The sequence below is a fragment of the Rhinolophus sinicus genome, chromosome 2 (genome assembly GCF_057876585.1).
Source record: "Rhinolophus sinicus isolate RSI-liver-muscle chromosome 2, RSI-T2T, whole genome shotgun sequence".
NCBI classification, from domain to species: domain Eukaryota; kingdom Metazoa; phylum Chordata; class Mammalia; order Chiroptera; family Rhinolophidae; genus Rhinolophus; species Rhinolophus sinicus.
The window spans coordinates 44016058-44032345 of NC_142502.1; the positions used below are offsets into that span (position 1 = coordinate 44016058).

The 16288-nt window shown below is 37.0% G+C and overlaps 1 protein-coding gene across 5 annotated transcripts in view; it reads left to right on the forward strand.

The window, feature by feature from the left end:
- The window catches only part of LAMA4 (laminin subunit alpha 4), a 129902-nt gene extending 119458 nt beyond the window's left edge, over nucleotides 1-10444 (forward strand). For all 5 annotated transcript variants that reach the window (XM_074333455.2, XM_019735050.3, XM_019735053.3 and 2 more), the window contains 6 exons: nucleotides 362-517; nucleotides 1740-1899; nucleotides 3662-3792; nucleotides 5210-5303; nucleotides 5808-5927; nucleotides 10015-10444. In XM_074333455.2, the coding sequence (XP_074189556.2) occupies nucleotides 362-517; nucleotides 1740-1899; nucleotides 3662-3792; nucleotides 5210-5303; nucleotides 5808-5927; nucleotides 10015-10160 (807 nt within the window). In that variant the 3' untranslated portion in view covers nucleotides 10161-10444. The remainder of the gene's footprint in view (nucleotides 1-361; nucleotides 518-1739; nucleotides 1900-3661; nucleotides 3793-5209; nucleotides 5304-5807; nucleotides 5928-10014) is intronic.
- Nucleotides 10445-16288: the final 5844 nt, after the last annotated feature.

Sequence of the window (16288 nt, forward strand, 5' to 3'; positions counted from 1 at the left end):
ACCTAAATGTTGAAGCAAATCAGTGTGTATGTAATGGAAGAGTAAGCAATATAAGCTGCCTTAAAATAAATTACAATAAATTTAAGAGACAGCATGTGGGTTGGCCAACTGGGAAGAGCTTCATATGGAATTCTGCCAAATATAAGCTGTATTCAGAAATTCAGCCTGTAACTTTAAATTAAGCCTTAAAGGAAGAGCTAAACTCCCGACCTTCAGAGAAAGAAGAAAGGACTGTTATTTCCCTAAGATCTGCAGATTTCCCACGGTGTGGCAGTAGCAAAGTTGAGAAGAGAGGCAGCACAGCCTTTCCCCCGATCTTGGGAAGTACTTGACATGTGCTATTGGTCTTCTTTCCATCCAGGTGGTATTTATTCGGGAAAAGAGCAGCGGCCGACTGATAATTGATGGTCTTCGAGTCCTAGAAGAAAGTCTTCTTCCTACTGGAGCTGCCTGGAAAATCAAGGGTCCTATTTATTTGGGAGGAGTGGCTCCTGGAAGGGCTGTGAAAAATGTCCAGGTGAGCCTGGCGTGACCAGGTAGAGCCATTGACCTTTAGAGCTGGAAGATTATTTAATCTAGTCCTCATTTTATGATTAGCAAAACTGTAGTTTGGCTGGAGATGGGATATGAAAGTAAGTACTGCCTGCAGGACGTCTGCCTGCCCTGTGGCATTACAAGGTCAGGAGTAATCTTTTGATTTGAAGGTAGAGGTAATGATGGAAAAAGTTTCTGAGGTATAAATTGTCATGAACAGTTATGTCTCAAGGAAATGCTTATTTGTTCAGCAAGTGTCTCTTCTCTTAGTATAAAAAAAATACCAAGGAAAAAAAAAGAGCAAGTCATTCCATTACATATTATTGAGTGAAAAAAACTTTCAGGCCATTATAAATTATAATCTCGTTTTTGTTTCTTACATACACAGACAAAATCTGTACATGTGCAAGGAAATGTGTTTACCCCTGGGGAGAAAGGAGGGTATAGTAAGAAACATGTTATGTTTATCATTTAAAAGTTGAAAATATTGTACCTTTAAAAAATATTTAGCAATAAAGGGAATGCATTAAAGGATTAAATATTTTTAACATATAGATTTGACTTTAATGCAAAGAGTCAATACATTTCTAAGATCCATTAATACATATGTGAATAAGGCAAAAAAGGGGAAGGAGGGGTTATCTTTAATTAGATTTTAGTCAGCAGCCCCAATCCCATCACAAACTCTTCATAAAAGATTTCCAAAGCAGTGTTAAATCAGTTGTATGAAGTGGCCCAAGTTTTACCTCCTGTGGTATAACAAATGTTCAACCACAAGAAGAGCAAACGAAGCCAGACATGCAAGCTTTCTGCTGTTTGACCATTGTAGATTTGACAGTTAAGAACTTTGCTATCCCTCATTGGCATTAGGTGATCTGGGGGGGGCTGTCATTCTTGAAGGAAAACAAACCAGGATACTTGTAATATTCAGTCTGAAAACCGCAGCTGCCATTTATTTTGCCCTGGTATATGTAAAAATGTTCAGTTTAATTCCTGCAGGCTGACATTATCAAATGTAAAATTCTAGCTTCAAATAACTAATTAAAAAGCAACTACCTGTAAAACGATTGCTCTTTCAGATAGCTAAGATAAATAAGGCAGTACTTGGTTTCTCTCAAGACTCAAGTCCCTTCATTTTGTTTCCCTTTGGTGTGTATCTGTGAGTGTTGAGTAAATGGATATTAAGAAATGTCTTCTTCTCTCAGATAAACTCAGTCTACAGTTTCAGTGGCTGTCTCAGCAATCTCCAGCTCAATGGAGCCTCCATCACCTCTGCTTCTCAGACATTTAGCGTGACTCCTTGTTTTGAAGGTCCAATGGAAACAGGAACATACTTTTCAACAGAAGGAGGATACGTGGTCCTAGGTAACAATGACTTATGTTGAAAATATGAATCACGAAATACTTCTTTCCTAGAAGTGGTTAGCAGGGATATTGGGCCCAGAGTTAAAACTTGAGAATGCCAAACTCACTTGGCCCTGGAAAATAGCCTCTTTCAACAAGGACCACCTTTGTCCCTTCCTACTCCTCCAAACCAGACATGCGTGCCCATCCTTGTTTGCTTTCCCTGACCAGAGCTTCTCCACAACTGCCAAACCTCTGGATGTAAGACCGTCTTGGCTCCTTTAGAAATGCCTGTGCTGCTCCGTGTTGGCTGCACCTGATCCGTGTTGGCTCTTGGCCACCTTGCTCTCTGGGTCTTTCTCTGCTCCTTCATAGCATGAGTCATTGTCCCTACTAAAGGAAGTTCCACTTCCTCCCCTCACCCTGCAAAACACCAGCAGATAACACTAACCTTCAGAAATTTTATTTCTGGATTTTTATTCTCCTTGATTATTATGCTCTTGCTCATTCAACAAGTTTTTATTGTATGCCTCTGGTGTGGCAGTCCCTATACCAGGTAATGGAACATAATAATTCTAAAAACAAATAAAATCCTAACAGACGACACACAATCACGATCCAATCCATTCTAATAAACACTCTGCAGAGGAACCATCAGGTGTGAGGAAAGCACCATGGTAGGTGCTCGAAAGATGTGAGAAAGGTACAAAATGTTCCACATGTTCCCTGCTCTCAAGGTACTTGGGTACTTTGTACCTCCCCTGAATAAAGACATTCCAATGCAGCCAAGTATGTCTTCTTAAACCATCACCATGTCCCACAGAATAACCACAGGTAATATTTCTTTTTTTTGTCTAGCTCATGTTGTTACTTGCCTTTCTTTTCCTTTTTCTCTACTAATACATCTACACTCACATTTCTCAGCCCTTTATTGAATTTCAGTGATAAGGACACAAGGACATAGACAGCTTAAAATGCATAGCAACGTGCCCAATTTATGTTCTCCATAAACATTAACTAATAGCAGGAGAAATTAAAAAATGATTTATAGGAAGACACATCAAGTGAACACTATTAAGATGGCCCCATTTGCAATTAGTCTCTTGGAGTAAATATAACTATTCTTAACAAGAATTCGTCTTCGTACGTCACTGCACTAGTAGCTCCTGACTGTTTTTGCTGCTCTAAGTTCCTCCTCTGAAATGTGTGCAGCACTGGTATCAGTTATCTTTTTGTGTTTGTTTAAGAATTATTTTATAATACAGCTCTGATCAAGTCAGCTCCATTGTTGAATAAATTCAAAATAAAGTCTGACTTCCCTACTTGCGCACTAGAGCCCTTTCCCAACCACCATGGCAGGGGACAATCCAGCCACACTGGCATCCACAGTGCTTTCCAAACATCCTAACCTCTGTACCTGTGCCCTTTCCTCCTTCTCACTTTGGAAATATGCAATGGTCCTACTAGGAACCATTCCTCCTGCTAGGAAGAATTAAAATCAATTCCTCCCCCCTCTCCCTGAGCTCCCACAGCCATAGCGTATTTTCAGCATGCTGGGCCCATCCCACACCCCACAAGAGTGATGTGCTCGTTACTTCAGTCCCCCATGGAGCTTTTCACAGTGGGTCTGACATGGAAAAATACCACTTTCTATTATACCAATCTGTTGAAGAACGCATCAAACTTTCAAAAACAAATACACAAATATATAATTACGAAACCACACCATAGTTACACAATTTAGGTTGCTGTTCTTGAGAGCTGATAGTATTTGTCTCCACAGATGAGTCGTTCAATATCGGACTGAAATTTGAGATTGCCTTGGAAGTCCGACCCAGAAGCAGTTCTGGGACCCTTGTTCATGGCCACAGTGTCAATGGGGAGTACCTAAATGTTCACATGAAAAATGGGCAGGTAACGTGTTAAAATTGTTTTTGCAGTCTGTCTCCTCTGACCTTGGATTCCAGATCTGAAGTAGATTGATTTCCAGAATTATTTCATCAATCTTTCCTAACTGGGGGGCGAGGGGGGGAACAGGGAAGCAATAACATGAAATTTAAATGTAGAAAATATTTGGGTTCAAAGTCATGTGTTGGGAATTAATTAGAGCAAAGAGCCACAAAAATGTGACATAAAATAAATAATATAATCAAAAATAACAACACAACTAAAGGGTTTTAACAAAAGAATTGGAACTTTACAACAAATGGAGGCAGCAAATGTATCCAACTATCAAAACCAACAAACACAAAGATATCTATCTTCCTATCTGTAATTCCAGGGGTGCCAAAAAGATGTATACACATGACTTGTATTCATCTTTTGTTACCCATATATATTATTACATTTAGTACAGTTTTTCCCTTCATTTAAATGTGTATACACTGTTTGGACACCCTCTGTATATGTATACCAGGTGTGTGTGTGTGTGTGTGTGTGTGTGTATCAAACAAAATTTTTTCAACTGGTAGAAATAAAAAATGTCATAAACACCACTTTCATCCTAAAATAATATTACTAAAGAACATTCATGATGTTATTTTGAAACTAATGAAACTAATTTTTATAAAAGCAAACTTTTAAAATATACATATATAAAGACTATGTGGCAGTGTGGGAAATGTTTGTAATATTATGTTTGGTTTAAAAGAATATACAAAATTTTATCTACGTAATAATTAAAAGTACATAAAAAAAACATTCATGAGAGCATTCCAATAAATGTTAAGGAAAGAGCAGCATATTATCATTGTCCCTAAAATCATATAACTGATTTTTATTTGAATTCTGGTACATTCTATTAAAGCATAAAATAATTAAACAAATCCTTATATGGTGTTTACTATATAAGGTAAGGTACTATTCTACATGTTTTATATAGATTGACTCATTTAATCCTCCTAATAGCTCTGTGAGGTAGGTATTATTATTATCACTCTTGTTTGACAAATAAGAAAGAGGCACAGAGGAAGTGGGACTGCTGGGATATGAACCCAGGGCGTTTGGCTCCAAAGTCCCTGCTCTTCACCAACACCTTAACTGCTTTGTGTAACACATCTTTAAACATTAAAGGAATTCACTCTGTTATCTTACTGTTCCTCTCCCTCCGCTCTCCTATGTCATTATTTTGTTCTCTCTCCTAGGAGCATTCATGTTAAACTATTTCTATAGACAACTGAAGAGTGACCCCTTGTGTTCAAATTGCAAAGCTGATCATGTGTGGGTGTTTGTTCAAATATTGCTTCCCTGTAGTGAATTATTTAAGAAATTTAACTTTATCACAATGAAGAGAAATGAAATGAAATGATATAATGTGCCCGGTCTTTTGCAGGTCATAGTGAAAGTCAACAATGGCCTTCGAGACTTTTCCACCTCAGTAACACCCAAGCAGAGTCTCTGTGATGGTAGATGGCACAGAATTACAGGTAAGAAGAGCTGTATGGCCTGGGTTTCCTTTATAAAGGAAGTACACACCTACCTGTGGGATGATGGCTTGGCAGAACTTAGACTATAAGTTACATGTTGGAATAAGTGATGGATGACAGTCTGAAAGTTGCCAAGAAGAGAATCAAATACTACTGTACTAAAATATGTATTGAATCCACATACATGTATTTGAAAATATGAATGTTGCCAAAATAGTCTTGAGGAGTTACTTAAATAATGCATATGCTACAGAGCAAAAAAAGTGGCAGTACCTTAAATATTCTTAAATTTTATATGAAAAGAGTATCTTAAATAGTCTCCCTTTCAAAGGAAAATGTCACAGTGATTACTTGGTTAGACATCAATGTTTTCAGTGATACAGAAGAAAGTGTGGGGTTTATTCTGGAATAAATAAAAGCTATTGCTGTGATAAATTAGTCCCTTTCATGTGAAAATTAACCACTCCAGTGTCATTTATGACCAGTCTTTTCCCTGTATTTTAGTTATTAGAGATTCAAATGTGGTACAGTTGGATGTAGACTCTGAAGTGAATCACGTGGTTGGACCCCTGAATCCAAAACCAGTTGATCACAGGGAGCCTGTGTTTGTTGGAGGTGTTCCAGGTAAGCGCTGTTTAGAAAGGACAGTTTCAAAAAGAAAAACAGCAGTGACTTTCCATCATTGTTATTATAGTATTAAGACTAGAGCCACGTCTTTTCACAATTCACCCAATAACTCTAAGGGTTTTATATACACTGTCCTTTCACAGGAAAGAGTATGCTGACAACTGTGACCCCCCAAAGGATCACCATAGAGTAACACTAAGAACTAGACCCCAGCCGTCTAACCAGTCGACATCACTCTCCCTCTGCCATACTTGCTTGTTTTTCTCTCTCTTCCCTTTAGCTAGCCTCCTCACATACACACAGTGAGACCCACACACACTATTTTATCTCTCACGCAAAGAAAACTCATTTGCTAATACTGCTCTAAGGTCTGAGAGCCTTGGAGAACTAAAAGTTTGCTGATAAATGCTCCCCTTCCTTGGTGGAAAAGAAGAAAATACACAGTTCTCCCTGTCCAGGATTAGTCGAATTTTGACAATGGTTACTGGGCATAACTTCTGTTGTTCCTACGTAGTGACATTCCCTAAAAGAGGTTCCCAGTGGCAAGTCTGTAAGCATCGTCAGTAACATTGCTGCTGTCTTCTGCCAAGGATGGCGTGTAATCCAGGACGGTGAGGAGGACCCACCCCCATGCACACAATTGTTTTAAACCTCAGAAACAGGGACCATCACTTTATGATGAATGTGTTTGTTTTCACACATTTCACTAACTTAGAATAACTGAATGTTTATAGCCGGAGAGAAGGCTATAACCAAGCTTTTACATCCGAAATTTGGTTGGGATTTTAAGGAAAAACAACATGATTTTTCCTTGCCTCCTAACTAGATTATTTTAAGACTGACCCATGTAATGGCAAATAATGTTTTAAGAGAATGAGAAAACACAGATAAAATTATGCATCTGACTTTGAGTACTCCCTACATAGTAGTAATTAAACTCTCCTCTGCTTTGTAAAATATGAAATTTTCAAACACCAGCATTGACGATGACAGTAAATCCCCAATGAAAGAAATATTTGAGGGCCCCCCACCCCTGTCGTCCCCGAAAGCAGCCTTCCTCTCCTTTACTTCCCCTGTCCATTCCCATCTCCATTCCTGAGTCCTCTCCTCTTGCTCCTGGCTTCTGTTCTGAAAGGGATTCTGGCAACGGCCACCACTGCACCTCATGCAGGTGATGTGTCACATCATTTCTTACATTTTTGCACATTGTTTTCTTCCTAGAAATCACAACATAGTTTAAAATAGTCCATGTTTCCCAAGGGCCTGTACGATCAAATTCAGCATAACATGCAAGGTCCTTGCTCATCTGGCCCCTGGCCTGCCCCTGCCCCTGCCCCTGGGGTCTCCCCGTACGTTCTGAGTTGTAGATCCCTGAATGTCCAATGATGCTCTGTTCGCCCCAGGCCTTTGCAAAAGTTCACAGGGCCTCAATTTCTGGAAAATGTTCCTCCTTTCCTTCCCTAGTACCTTTTCAAAGAACAACTTTTCCAACTTCTCTTAACTGCTTATTGACCTTTAGGACTCAGCTCAGACTTCTACTTACACACACACATACACCTTCTCTCCCTAGAACGTGCTATGCATACCACTGTTGTAGCACTTATCACAGAACGTTGTTGAAACTACGTAAATAGTACACTCCTTGTTGCCAGGGAACATGACTTCATTCAACACACAACAAACGTTTATTTAGAGTGTCTGTTATGCACGGTGCTAGGCCACAGGAGTGGACAAAACAAGCATGGATGGCCCTCTGTCATGGAAGTTACAGCGTTTGTACTTTGCATTCAAAGTGCTTACTCAGTCATGCAAACAAATATTTGCCTCTTTGATTTTTGTTTGTTGTTAGAGTCTGATCCTAGCATTACACACTGCCATCATCTCTCACTCCAAGAGCTGGTAAGCTCCACAGACTGGGTGGGCAAGATGCACCTGAAGCCAAATTCAGCCTGCCTGAGACATAATGAATAGCAAATTTTAGCGAATGAGCCAGCATTCGGGAACTAGCTGGCCGGGGGACCTAACCACCAGCCCAATGTACCAGTGCAGCTTTTAATTCTAGCTAGGGAACACGCCAGCAAACTTAGAACAAAAGCAATTCTAATTTAAGCTGAATGTCATTAATTACATCATTTTGAGCTGTTCAAGATTAAGTCCACCAAAATCACATCAGAAACTGGGGCATGAAAAAGGATAACTAAAGGAAGTTAGACTCAAACAAAACCGCTATATGCAATGAATTCTCTTGGAATCCCAACCAGTTCTCTTATACCACCTGGAACCCTGGTGACATTATTTCTATCCATAAAAAGGCAATGCATTAAAATTCAATGAACTACACACCAAAACAAGTCAACTTTACTGGACAATTTAAAAATCAAAATTAGAAATAAAAGAATTTTTTTAAGTTAATATAGTCCATGCGCAGAGAGAGCCGAACATTCATTCCACTACTGAAAATCCTCTCTTACTCTGTATATAGTCAAGCTTTCAACCTGAGGCATGTCCACTATTAAAATCATGAGTTGAATTTATTAATCAATTATGTTAGGGTTCTGGGGTACTTTATTGTCATTACCTACAACAAATTGTGTGGTGAATTTCGCAGACCATGATTTCTATATGAATTATTTCCTCTAGATGATGTCCTCTATGAACTGAAAGGTGGTAAGCTTGGGCAGAATCAAAGTCCATGTTCAAAAACCAGTCTCCCAAATAGGCAGGAGAAATAGATTTTTCCGTCCTTATATTCTTACCTGTTCATTCATTTTTATTCTAATGATGAAGTACGCTGAGCAGGCTTGAATAATATACATATAGTCAGTCATACTAACCTAGAGACAAAGAGAATTGATCTTTCAGGCCCCTTCCAAATCTAAAACTTGATAATTATCATTCTAAATATGAAATCCTCTTTCCATGATTTATTTTCAGTACAAAGCTTCTGCCTATTCTTCATCTACATCGCTTAGAAAATTTATTACATTTTGTTTGATGATGTTTAATTTGCTGTGCTGTTTTATGTTCCTTCCTGAGTTACTGATGTCTAATGTTTGCCCATCTTTTATCTGCTACTGTTCACATAGCTATTTGTACATAATAATAAGCTTTGACTAAATGGATTTTAATTTCATGATATTTCTAAGCTCTCTAAGTTGCTTTAAATTATATTGCTTCTATCATCCCAACACATTTAACTGTGTCTGTGCAATTAATAAACATAAGGCTTCTTCTAGCTCTCTAATTAAGATAAGGGAAGAAAATTCTCCTGACATTCCTCAGGGCACCTTCGCCCACACACAGACCAGGCTATTTATCATTATCCTATTTATAGTTCTTAAACCCTGAGCTCAAAAAAATTAAAATTTGGTTTATTCGAATTCATTATTTTCTCATTATATTTTATGAGCTTGGCAAAAATGTAGAGGCTTAAAGGTGAACAATAATGATATGAATTAAACAGAGACATTATCCAAATCCAACAATAGTGTGGAAGCTAAAATTTATTCCCCCCTTCTCAGCAAAACACATCAAATAAGTGAGGCCCAGGTGAAATTAACTCCAAAAAGCATAGGTAGATCCGGAAAATTCATAGCTGAGTTTACATGTAAGTGGCAAATTTTAGCCTTAGAAGACAGCTAAAGTAGTCTTACAAATTAGATCTTGGAAAACGTGAAAAAACTTTAAAATTACCACATGTTCATATTACCCTGTTTCCCCGAAAATAAAACCTAGCTGGACCATCAGCTCTAATGCATCTTTTGAAGCCAAAATTAATATAAGACCTGGTCTTATATTATATGAGACCCGGTCCTATATTATATTAAAATAAGACCGGGTCTTATATTAATTTTGGCTCCAAAAGACACATTAGAGCTGATGGTCTGGCTAGGTCTTATTTTCGGGGAAACACAGTACCTCAAATGCAGATTATGTTCCTGACAAAATGAGTACATTACTCATTTTTGACATGTAAATCATCTTGATGATGTGAGCAATTATTACATACGTGTATTTTTACCATAAAGTAATATCTGGGCTTGGAATGCCTCAATTGCAATCTTTGATTTCTTTCTTTTTTCAGAGTCTCTACTGACACCACGCTTGGCCCTGGGCAGACCCTTCACAGGCTGCATCCGTCACTTTGTGATTGATGGACGCCCAGTGAGCTTCAGTAAAGCAGCCCTGGTCAGCGGCGCCGTGAGCATCAATTCCTGTCCAGCAGCCTGACACGGCAGAGCAAAGCTGCCCAAGTACAAAGTTCTTTAGAGCACTGAAAGAAACAAAGGCAGCCAGGAGGAACTAACTCTTCCTCCCAGTGGAAGCTTACAGCTAGTTGAGCAGGACTTAAATGAATCATCAGGGACTGGATGTTTATTATTTCTCATTTGCATTCTTATCTTAGATCCAAAATGTCTGCAATGGACAACAATGAAAGAAGTGTTAAACCTACTTGTATTACTTCCTGCTGGTGAAATTACTGTTTCTAATAAAATAGAAGGGATTCTAAATGAGCACTGGTACACATTTTTAAGGGATGGCGAGATTCTCAGACTCATCTTTATTTCATGGAAGATAATTTTCAATCTGCACCAAAATATCTTTGGTATACTTTTCTTTATCCTGAAAAGATTTACTAATTTACGTAAAATCTAAAATTAGGTGACAGATTTGTTTTTAGCACTTCTGTTTGGTCTATTAGTGTAACAAGAATATTTTAGGTTTATAGCAGTTATCAATTTCTAACAAATGATTAGAAAAACTAAAGTATAATTTAATATTTTCTAGATTAGAAAAAAGGAATTAAACTTTTTTTCTAATTTTTTAAAAATAAAATCGGGCATGAGTGGAGGCTCCTATAGGACATTATTACTGTGTTCTATAGGAATCGTGGAGGACATTACAGCAGGACAATCGAGTAGGACAAAATAATAAATTCTAAGGAATAAAAGTTCTCTTATTAAAATTTTTTTCCCCATATATCTGCAAAACAACTAGTCTTATTTCTAAAATTTTGTAATCTTTTTTTAGGTATCTATATTAACAAATTCTAGAAAAAGAAAAATAGGCTTGAATAGCTAGGGGAATATTAAAACACAGAAACTGAAATAAAAGAATTATACATGAAAAGATAATCAAACTTGAATTCAAATTAAGAGACAATAGGCCCTCATATCAACAGGATTAAAGATATGTAAAAGGAATAATTTTGGGGGCAAGGGAAGGGGATAAAATATTTTGAGGAATTACTAAGGGAATAAAATAATCTCTTACCTGGAAAATATTATATTCCCTGTTTCCCCAAAAATAAGACCTAGCCGGACCATCAGCTCTAATGAGTCTTTTGGAGCAAAAATTAATATAAGACCCAGTATTGTATTATATTATATTATATTACATATTATATTATATTATATTACATTATATTTTATATGAGACCTGGTCCTATATTATATTAAAATAAGACCAGATCTTACATTAATTTTTGCTCCAAAAGACACATTAGAGCTGATGGTCTGGACGTCTTATTTTCGAGGAAACACAGTATGTATACTTATATTCCCTTGCTGCCCTCCTCTCAGGTACATTAATAATAATGTTGAAAATAGTTAATATCAAATTCATAGAGGACTTACGAAGTACCAGCCTCCATGATAAGCTAGAGTTCGTTTCATTTGATCATCACACTAATCCTATGAGGTAGCATTTGCAGATAAGAAATCTAAAACTTAGAAAGGCAAGGTAACTTGTCTACTGTCATTCAGCAGATGGAAGAGCCAGGATTCGAAGGAGGGGCAGCATGACTATCCCCTCGCTTTCTGCCTCCAGAGGACTGTCTGCCTTCCCTCCAACTCTCAAAAGCTGGAATCAGACCCAAACGCCTATAGAGCCAGAGAGGTAGCGTAAAGGAGCAAAGCTGGTGGCGTCTGAGAAAATCAAGAGATCACTGGCCCTAGAAGCATAGCAGGTACTCAACTCAGCCTTTTCATCACCATGAAAGAACACAAATCTTGAAGGGCCAAAATTTCCAAAAGAAGCTGGAAATGTGAAAAACTGGAGGGTTGGAAGTGGGGGGGTGTCAAAATGGCCTGATTTTTCAGTTGGTGACTAATTAAATTAAAGCAACAGAAAAATACTGAACTGACCAAACAAAACCTTCTGAGAGCCGTTTATGACTTCTGGGCTAAAAACTCTGAATCCAGATGTCTAGGGCCTTAACTAGTACAAATTGAACCAGTGCTTAAAATACATTGAACCCTCACAATATTCCCTCCGTCAGTCCAAAGCAGGAACAAATGGCTCTGAAACAGCCTACCATTTTCTTTTCCAAAACTGTTTCCTGAGGCATCCTGGAGGGCTGCTTTATCCCCTCATTCTCAGCCATAATACAAAGTAAACTAAACCAGCCAAGCTGCAGACCCGTCTCCACTTGGGTTTCCTAAGCCCCAGGGTTCTCTGATTTGCCTGCGGGTGTGGGGAGGTGAGGATAAAAATGGCTCAGCCCGTTAGTGAGACAAGAAGTCCTCCCTCAAGTCTTTGGTTTCCCTTCAAGTCCTGAAAAGTAGGGAAGAAGGTTGGCGACCACGAATAAAGCCCTCAGTTTATAAATTTCACAATACCAGGGGACAGCATTCCCAGAAGACACTGCTGGGGGCAAGCAGAGGCTAGATGAAATTGAGAGATGAAAGCCTGATGGGATCTACTACCAAAGCATGGGACCGAGACACACATAAGAGGAATGCAGCATGACACCACTAGCCAGAAGCAACCATTGAGTCCCTTGAGGAATTTCTGAAGTGTAGTGACAGCGGTTGCTCAGCGTTGGGTCCCTCACCAGCCCAGCCAGACCATAGTGAATTTATAAGCAGTGAGCTAACCAGCCACCTCAGCAGAATATGTTGTCAAATGATCATGTCTAAACAGAGCTGATTCATGAGCTGATGTCAACCTGGAGGAAGATTGTAAAAGCCTGATGCCACAGGGTGGCCCTAAGCTCATCTCTAGGAATATAAGGAATGTGGGAAGGCATTTATTCAAGGCAGAGGCTTTAGAAGACTAGATAATTCATACTGGTAATAAAAAAAACAAAAAAACCTCGTTTACTTTTTTAATGTCTTTATGATCTATAGTAATGTCCCTGGTAATGTCCCTACTCTCATTCCTAATATCAGTAATTAGTGTCTTTCTTTTCCTGATAATTCTGTCTACAGGTTTATCAATTGTATTGATCTTTTTGAAGAACCAGTGTTTGGTTTCCTTGATTTTTCTCTACTGTTTATCTTTTATTTCATTGATTTCTCATCTTACCTTCATTATTTCTTTCTGCTTATTTTGGGTTTGGTTTTTTCATTGTTCCTGCTTTCTTAAGGTGAAAGCTTAGATCATTGACTTGAGTTGTTTCTTCTTTTCTAGTGAAAAGAAATTTAATGATTTCTTCTCTCTAAGCACTACGAAACTGCACCTCATACGTTTTGGTATGTTGTTTTCATTTTCACTCAGTTAAAAATATTTTCTAATTTCTTCTGTCATTTCTTATTTTGTTCATGGGTTATTTGGAAGTGCATGATTTGATATCCTGATATTTGGAGTCCCCAGATATTTTTCTGTTATTGATTTCTAATTTAATTCTGTTGTGGAACATACTTTGCATACTTTGCACACTTTGCCTGCTTCTCAATTTATTGAGATTTGTTTTGTTCCCTACAAATGGTCTATTCTTCGTAAATTTTCTATGTGTACAATTTTAACATAGTATATCTATTTTGATCCTTTTATATTTTTATCTGTCTCTTAGTATTTAAAGTTAGGTTCATATAGACAACATCTTCTCTCTAGCTTCTTCTCTCTAGCTATCTCTGCTAAATTATCTCTTGACAATCTCTGCCTTTTAATTGAAATGTTTAGACCTTTTGTAATTAATGCAAATATAAATATGATTTAGCTTAAATCTATTATTATTGTTCCTTTTTCCTCTTTTCTTGCTTATAGTATAGATCTACTGGTGATGAATTCTCTCAACATTTTTTTTAGCTGAAAAGTCTTTTCTTCATGATTTTTAAAAGATACTTTAAAGATATCATTCTACTGGCCTCTTGCTTACCTGTTTTCTGATGAAAACTGTGCTCTTATTCTTATTTTTGTTCTTCTGAATGTGTCATTTTTCTCTGTCAGGTTTTAGGATTGTCTCTATCCCTGATTTTCAGAAAATTTGTTATTTAGTTTAATTTCAGACAATTTAATTTTTTGTTTTCTTTTCATGTTTCTTCTCCATCGTGTTGGCTAAGCATCAAATATGGAAAAAAATATAGCCATTATTTTTTTAATATTTTTCTATTTTCCTCCCTCCTCCTTCTGGGAAGCCACTTACATGTATATTAGACTGCTTGTTACTAAAATACAAAATTCACATATCTTTTCAGCCCCTTTTGTTTTTTTGTACTACATTTTGGATAATTTGTATAACTTATGTCTTCAAGTTCATTAATCTTTTCTTCTCCAGTATCTAATCTGTTCTTAATCCAATTCAGTTCATATTTTTATTTCAGATATTGTATTTTTCATTTCTAGAAGTTCAACTTGGGTCTTTTTTTATACCTTCCATTTCTCTCCTCATCATGATGATGCTTTCATCTACTACTGGAATATTTGTAGTAGCTTCTCTGCTAATGCTATCATCTGTCATTCTGAGTCTATTTCTACTGACAGATTCTCTAAACTATGGATTATATATTCCTTCCTTTTTGCATGTAATGTAATTTTTTATTGTCAATTTTATATCTATGGTGCTGGACTTTACTGTAGTTTTTTACATTTTGAGTTTTTTTCTTTTTTTCCCTTCTTGGATGCAATTCAGTTACTTGGAATCAGTTTGGTCCTTTCAAGTTTTACTCTTAAGCTTTGATAATGCAGGTCCAGAGCCACCTTCAGTCTAAAGCTATTCCTATCCCTGCATCCCACAGCCACCCCCACTGAAATAATATCATGCTAAAAACTCTACTCAATGTTCCATGTATTAAAAGATTTGTCCACTATGGTTAAAACAAATTATTCCTAGCCTTGTATGAGCTCTGAGAAATTTTTAATCACTTCTCCTGTCCTGTTATTCTTTCCCCAGCCTTGGGCAATTTCCTTTTTGTTCTCTTCCTTTAAAGAATATTAAACTTTTATTTGGCAGATAAGTTAATTGGGGAACACCTTGATTCTCTCAAATTTTATTTTTAAGCTTTATTAAAGTTGGCGTACATTAGCTTTTAGTCTAGTGCTAGTTTATACTTCCTACTAAGACAAGACTTTTCTGAGGTCTCTCTGCTCAATACCCCATATGTTTAACAAGGTCTTCCCACTCTGATTGATTGGAATTCCAACACCTCCCAGCACTGTGTGAAGTTTTCCAGTTTATACATATATTATTATATATTATTATTATTAATATATGATATATAAAACTCAAAATCTTTCCACTTATAAATCCTTGGCAGTTTTTCTTTTTCACCTTATGTAGTACACATGCCTCTATCTCCATGTAATTATACAGTAATAAAATTTTCATTTAAAAAGGCTTAGATGTATGTCTTCAGGAACAACAAGGTAGACAAGAAACTGGAGAAACTGTATCTGATGCTAAAGTCAGTTTTTGGAGAAGACAATTTCATGGGCTAGATGGTGGCAACCATCAAAAAGGAAAAGAAAGCAGGTTGTTTCTTGGGAATATTGCAAGAAGGAAAAAAAGAACATAAAGAGCTGGCTTAGATCTCAAAACTGATCCTTAAGTCTAATCAAACAAAAAGATCCATTTGAAGTTTCTCAATACCCATTATAGACAATTTCAAGATGACTGGCTGGAACTTCAGGTACAGTGTTTACGATGGGCCATTACTTTTCTTGGAAAAATGGGATTAGAAACATAGCCTTGAACTCGTTATAATAAATTTAACCAACAACCTGAGTTCCCATACGCACTTTATACGTATGCTTTACAGATTATCCATGGACTAAGAACTTTCTTTGGTCTTAGACTAAGCTCCATTATCAGCATTGTCAAAAGAAATCAAGCCTAAAATTGGCTCAGGATATTCAAGTGAAAGAATTCAGCTAAGTAGCAACCCAAATATAAACAAAAGAAACTCGTCTACAACACATTAAGCATTTAGAATGGACCCTTCTTGATTGATAATCAAGGTGGATTAAGCATCTTGAATTATTGATATTACTGGTCTACGGTGAACAAGATAATCTCTAAGGTACTATCTAATTGTGAAATATTATTCTGTCTTATCTATCAAAAAATAACTGATGGCTTATTACTACTTGTTTTATACACTAATTCAATCTTTTCCTACTAAAAGTAACATTTCAAC